The sequence below is a fragment of the Chaetura pelagica genome, unplaced genomic scaffold (genome assembly GCF_000747805.2).
Source record: "Chaetura pelagica isolate M959 unplaced genomic scaffold, ChaPel_1.0 scaffold364, whole genome shotgun sequence".
Classification (NCBI taxonomy): Eukaryota; Metazoa; Chordata; class Aves; order Apodiformes; family Apodidae; genus Chaetura; species Chaetura pelagica.
The window spans coordinates 2,329,434-2,336,316 of NW_009953089.1; the positions used below are offsets into that span (position 1 = coordinate 2,329,434).

The following is a 6,883-nucleotide window of genomic DNA, read 5'->3' on the forward strand; positions in this document are numbered from 1 at the left end:
CAGCAGGGGAGAAGGGAGTGTGAGCACAGCAGGGATGCCAGGCACGCTCTGGCCAGCAGGAGCTGAGGTTTTGCATGTTTTCAAACATAAACCCTCAGGGTCATTGTGCCAAACTCAGATCATGCAGGCTGGGAGGGAGCAGAGGGCACAGAGTGCAGGGACACACGTGACAGTGCTCCAGGGGTTCCTGAAGCCACCGACCAGCTGAGAACAGGCACCAGGCATCCCTGTCCCAAGTCAGCAAGCAGCTTTTGCAGGTATTTTGGCTGGGTGAGATTGTGCTCCACGCTGGGGGATCAGAAACTGTGCTTGGGAGACTTAAGTGACTTAAGTCCCCTCCAAAGGTGGCTGTTTTGCAGAAGTTTGATAGCAAGGAGAAATGTCTCAGTTACCATGAAAAGTCATATTCACACTTCTATAACATATTCTATATAAATTGTTCCAAGTAGGCATTTTTGGCAAACTCAGTAATAGCAAGTTTTGACTTGAAAATGGCAGCAAGAAATTATATTTTTTTTTTTGTTACACATACTTCAGGTTCTTAAAAACTCCCTTCTTGGGTATTCAGCACATATTTAAATCTTGTTTTCTGCTTTTTTCCTACACGTTTCTATTTTGCTTCCTTCCCAAAGGCACCTGTAGGCAGACCAAAGTATCTCAGCTGAGATCTGAGAAAGAAACTTTGCAATTAGGAGTAGAGTATAACCGTACAACAATGCACACTGAGGAGATCTGTAGACACCATTTCAAGAGAGCAACTACAAAAATTACTTTGTTCTAAATGAAAAAAAATAAAAATAAAAATAAAAAACAAACCACCCATGCTATGAGGATATTAAGCATTCAGATGCAAGATTTGTTTTAGTATGCAGACACTCTGCCTTTAATTACCAAGGAGAAATTCCCCAGATAGACATTAAGACATAGAACAGCTTAGCTTGAAATTCACTTTTATTTTCAGCATGTCATTATCTTGTAACTCTGTTCCACCCAGAGCTGTGAAAATGTTCAGCCAGAAATCCAAACCCACTTGAAAACAAGAGAGGTTCAAGTTCCAGCCAAAGCTGAAGGTTAGCAAAGATTCAAAATAAATAAGAAGATGCAACTTTTCTCTAGTCATATATTTTTGCTCCTTGCACAGCACAGAGGAGACAAGAAATCCTCCAAGAGCCTGAGTCTGGCCATGTAGCCTTGGTGAGAGCACTCACTGAAAAACTCCCTGTTTCATTAGCCTTTCTGTCCTGTCTTCTTGACAAGATGTTCATCTTGTACCATCTTCCTGGCAGCTGTTATGTCCTCAGGCTGCCGAAGGGGCTGGGTGGTTCCTTCTCCAAGTCCTGCTGGGTGATCTTTCCCTTCTAGCTTGGACTTCAGTTTTTGGGAGTTCTTGTATAAAAGGGCTGCCAACAATGACAGCAGCCCCCCAAGAGTGGGGACCCTTTCTGTGGATTTCCCCAAGGCTCTGATCCCATCTCAAACAGGGGAATTGGTGGCAGAGAAGGCAGGATCGGGCAGGTTTAGCCTTCTGTGGACACCCTGGTGCAGGGGAGCAGAGGAAACCAACAGAAGGCTGGAGGATGGGGTGGGATAGAGAAGACCTGTGAAATAACATGAAATGCTTAGTCCCTTTAGGACCAGCCTCTCAACTGCACAGTGCTCTGGGATGTTCCCAGCAGTACCTTCTAGCCCAAGACACAAGCTACTAGCAGTTAGAGCAAGAGACTCATGCATAGTGTAATCACTTGTGCCACGAGTTGTCAAATGTCTCACCAACATGGGGTTGGGCTCTGTGAGCTCCACAGCAGGTCTGAACCTCTACTGCTGTCACCTGCTTGAAGAACTTTACTCACTTGTAAAGCTTCCCTCTTCTTAGCAAGCTTAAGCTCCTACACAGAGTTAGTTATGGTCAATTTGTCTGTTTGCTTCGAACTTCTACCTGCTGTTATGGGTTTATTTTGTGGTTCTTGCCAACACATTGATTGCAGAGCTTGATTTATCTTGTCAAGTCTTAATGGTCTGGTGGCATTGAGAGAGGATTGCTTTTCATTTAAAAAATGTGTTCCCCAAAACTCTGGTTTGTCCCCATCTGACATGTTAATCAGAACGTACACAAGGGCTTTGGCATCCAAGGTAGGTAACAGGTCAAGCCTCAGAGCAATGAAAGACTATATCCCATCATAATCTGTAGTTCAGTGAGTATCTGGTGTTTCTACCAGCTGGAATTTTTAGGAAATGTTTGCAGTTGAACTGTTGCCTCTAGGAGACTGTTTCACATTCAGTTACTGCTAGGGCATAAAAGATACAAGAATTTCTTTTGCTGAAAATCTCCTCAAGAAAAAAAAATCCTCTGGGCTAAATTCTTCTGCCTACTGGGAGCTTCTCTGGGTGTTAAGATAGTTGTCAGCTCCTGGGCTTCATGCTCTTCAGGAAAGCCCATTTGGCCAGCATGAAGAGAGGTCAGAGGAACTCAAAGCTCAGTGGCAGACACAGGCCTGCAGAAAACAAATTGTGGCACTGTTAGAAGGATGTATCCTTTGGGAAAGCATCCAAGCACAGTTAATTGAATCCCATCTGTGTGAGCAGAGAAGTGCTTTGCTCATGGCTCACTTGTGTGGCTGGTTTATTGACTGGTGCATTTTCCATCGTGGAGGAAGCTGACGTCCTCCATCCCTGCGGTGCAGCCTGGAGCTCCTTCCCCAAATGTCAGGTGTGCTTGTAGAAGAGGAGAATGTCTCCCAGGGATCACTTATTTCTTTGGGTAGCAACCCAAAATGTTGTGTTCTTAATGACTGTTTTCTCTTCCTTCCGTGGCCACTTTTGCTTTGGAAGGGGGAAGGGAAGGCAGCCCCCACGGGAGGTGGGATATTGAGAAGCAGCAATGCAGTCAGTGGGGACGTTAGACTTTGGCACCTCTGCCATCTGCTGTGGGCTGACAGATGGGATGAAAGATGACAGCAGAAAGGCTCTTCTGTTTTAGCAAGACACAAGAAAGCTTGAAAAATCACACCTCCTCCCTCCTTTCCCCCCAAACCCACACAACAACGGTGTCACTTGGCCACTTGTTCTGGCTAAGACAAGGAGAAGTTTATGCCTGTGTGTGCTCCTGAGAGTCTTTCGAGGGAAAAGTGAGCAGAGTGGTTCAGAGCAGAGCTGCTCGGAGGTGCTGGATCCTGGAGGGACCACTAGCCCTTCTCCCATCTTTTCACATGGATAGGAATGGAGTAAATCTTTACTGGGACAGATTGGGGCTGAGGAGTCTCTGCTTGGCAAGTCTTGTTGTTTATTTGTTCACTCGTGATAATTAGGGGATGTAGGGCTAGTGCAGAGCAAGGACATTTGGCCTTACCTGTAGCTGGTGAGAAAACTCCTCATCTGGTAGCTGAGGATTAGCCAGTTTCAGGTTCTCCCTGAGATGCTACCACAGATGGAGATGCTTCCTGTAGGAAACCTGCCCCAGCTGTCTGTAGGAGCACCTGGGAGGAGAGCCAGCCCTCAGGAGGGCCCAGCTCTTTTCCAGGCACCTCTTTTATTTCTTTTTTAATCGATCCCAATTCATCAGGCAGGTGCCATGAAGCCAGATTTCCAAGGCAGCTGAACATCCTGGGTACCAGCCACATGTTTGTGGGAATCTGGCCTCAGAGTTCCAGATGCAAATGGCAGCTGAAAGGCTCTGCCCATTAGGCATGTTAAGCACTTCTGAAAATGAGCTCTGTAGGGGCTGACAGTAATCACAGCCTTCCATGAAATACCAGGCTCTGGTTCTCTCTTTCAGGTTTCAGGGGATTTAAAATAGTTTTGTTTCTTCCCAATGGACACACCCCAGTATAATGCTTCTAACCGATTTGTCTTTTAGGATTTCATTGTGACAGTGGTCTTCTCCTTCTTGTGGCTAGTGAGCTCATCTGCTTGGGCTAAAGGACTGTCAGATGTGAAGGTTGCAACCGACCCAGACGAGGTGCTGTTGCTGATGTCTGCCTGCAAACACCCGGCCAACAGGTGCTTGCCTGTTCGCAGCCCTGTTATGTCAAGCCTCAACACTTCGGTTGTGAGTGACTTTATTTACTACCTTTCACCCTCACCTTGCGAGTGTGTTTTCATCTCTTTCACCCATGCATGGACCTAAATAGGTTGGGGAAAGCCAGTTATCTGAGGTGATGTCGTTGGAAGAACAGTCTTGCTGTGGGGAAGGGCAGACTCAGGACAGCTCTGCTGTGGAGCAGAGTGAGTGGGGAGGACACGGGGAGAAAGCAAAGGGTCTGTCCAGGTGTGTCACTTGACCTGTCTGCTTTTCATTTGCTCGTGGCACTGCTTTTGGAGAGGGGCTTATATGCTTATTTAGGAAGAAAAGATTTTGTGCCTTGCAGATTCCTTTAAAAATCCTCAAAAAGAGCAACATAAAATTGATCTTCAGAATGGTTTTTAAAAAAAACAACCCTCTCTAGGCCAGCTGACCAATTAGAATCTCTCTTTTTAATTATTTTATTTCAGGTTTATCTTTCCACAGGTTCTTTAAACTAAATTATGTTTTCAAACAAAACCCATTCTTGTTGGCCTAAAAACACACCCTTTTTTTTGGAAACAAAAAGGAAAACAGACACCTTGTGAGCTGCAGCTAAGGGTGGGGAATTTGCTCCAAAGCTCAAAGCTTTCCAGCAGGTCTGGGGAGAGAGAAGGATGGACTGGGAGCAGCTTTGACTTCTCTCAGCACCACACAGGGTCCATAATGTTAGGCTGGGCTGTGAGACCGTGGCTGCCACGTGACAAGCTCTTCTTCTCTCCACCCAGGTCTTTGGCTACTTGAACTTTATCCTCTGGGCAGGCAACATTTGGTTTGTGTTTAAAGAGACGGGCTGGCATTCCTCGGGCCAGCGGCACCCTCCGGACACCATGGAGAAGCAGCCCAGCAGCTACAACCAGGGTGGCTACAACCAAGATAGTTACGGGCCAACCGGTGGCTACAACCAGCCGGACTCCTACGGGCAGGTGGATGAGTATGGCCAGTCCCAGAGCTATGGGCAGAGCGGGCCAACCTCCTTCGCTAATCAAATTTAGGGTTCACGCAGCACGAGCTCTTGCATCCCTCACGTGTAGAGAGTTTTAACAGGTCTCAAGTTTTCAGTGGCGCCAGGTTTTTAAGGGTTTTTACATACATTAATACTACAACACGGTGTTTAATGTCAGTTGAAGATCTAAGCCTGCTTCCTGAGGCAGATGGGAGGTGACCAGTGGGCTGGAGTTGGTGGTTCTTTCCCCGACTAGCTGGGTAATGGGACGTGTGCTCATCACAGGTGGTGACCTGGAGTCAGTGTTGTAGTATGTACTGTAGAGATAATTTTATGGTAGTTTTGTATGTGTTAAGATGGTAGAAGCATTTTGTAGCCTCAAGTCTGTAGTATTTAATATGCATAATATAACTGAATTTCCTTCTGCATTTTGGTGAAAAAACAAAAGTGTTTTACTATCATTTCTACAGATTATTCTGTATATCCATGCATGTAACATTGCACCTGAATTTTCACAACTGCCTGTGAGTCTTCAGAGCATTTCTTTTGGTTGTACCTTTTTGTTTCAGAAGATTTTACTATTACTTCAGTTAACTGAGTCATCTGTAATTTAGTGCATGGATAAGCAGTTTCCTGCTACCAAATGTCTGGACTGTGTAAATGGAACTTCTCAACTTCTGCCACCACACTTTGTTAATGTCTGTTTAAAAGGAGTATGCATCTTTTATATATTTTCCAGAGTTGGATATATGGCTTACCCAAGTTCTGAATGCTTTGTAACTAAGATGTTTTTCCTTGAAATGGCATTCAGTAGATATACATGGTACCTGACCAATGTTTATTCCATTTAACTCAGCTAAGTATTCATTCTATAATCACTATTTCTGTGGATGTTTTGTGAATCTTTTAACGTGAGCTGTGGAAAATAAGGACCAAGTAACTGTGTTATATGTTTACAGAGGTATTTATTTAACTAAGATAACAGAGGTGCAGATATCAGTATCCAAAACCATGTGGAAATGCCCTGTTGTTTAATACAGTGCAAAACATGAAAACTGCATGTATTGTTGTGACCCTATAAAGCATAAATATTCCTTTATACCCTCTTATCATAAGAAAACCTTTCCATCCCTACTGTTTCGAGATTGTTAGATATCCCTCTGTTCTGTTGCTGCTCTGAGCACTAGCTTGGTGCTACTGGAGAATGTAACTGGATTGACCAAATAACCCAGGCTCAGAGGAACTCGTCCTAAAATAGCCAGAGCCAGACTTGTAGCCTCTTTGGATTTCTCCCTGGGAAATTCAGCCCTTCCTCATTACAGCACACAGGATGCATTGATACAAATGAAAGCCTGAAGCACAATATACTAACCAAACTGATCATCTGCATTTCTCAAAGTGTATCAGTATATAATCTTCTTGTATGAGCTGTAATATTGAAAGCATCTTAGCTTAAAACAGCTTAGTCTGATTGTTGTAACCAATTTATGGCTACTCAGTGGATTAATCTATATTGTGATATCTATTTGACCCTAATAAAGTTATTGCATACAATGCATGTTTTCAGAGTATGTTCATATTAGAAAGTCACTGCAAAATAACAGAGGTAATTATGAAAGATAAATAACGATTCCTGTGCTTGACCTTATTGGTCATGTTCTGTTTTCCAGTACTTTTATGGGGGTTGTTATAATGTACAGTGGGGTGTGGCACTTCTACAGACACTTGTCATTAAAGGTCAGTATCACAAGTTTTTTTTAAAAAACAAATTAAAACTGTGCAATTTAATACCTGCCTGCCTCTTTACCTCTCTTTCCACCTGTCAGTAGGACTAGCCCAGTTCTGTGGATTGCTGGGAAGCCATGGTTGAGCTGTAGAAG

General features: G+C 44.2%; 1 protein-coding gene across 1 annotated transcript in view; it reads left to right on the forward strand.

Moving 5' to 3' along the window:
* Positions 1-6,557, forward strand: part of SYNPR (synaptoporin) — a 45,845-nt gene extending 39,288 nt beyond the window's left edge. Inside the window, exons 4-5 of the mRNA XM_009997010.1 lie at positions 3,854-4,045; positions 4,786-6,557. Of these exons, the coding sequence (XP_009995312.1) occupies positions 3,854-4,045; positions 4,786-5,052 (459 nt within the window). The 3' untranslated portion in view covers positions 5,053-6,557. The remainder of the gene's footprint in view (positions 1-3,853; positions 4,046-4,785) is intronic.
* The last annotated feature ends 326 nt before the right edge of the window (positions 6,558-6,883 follow it).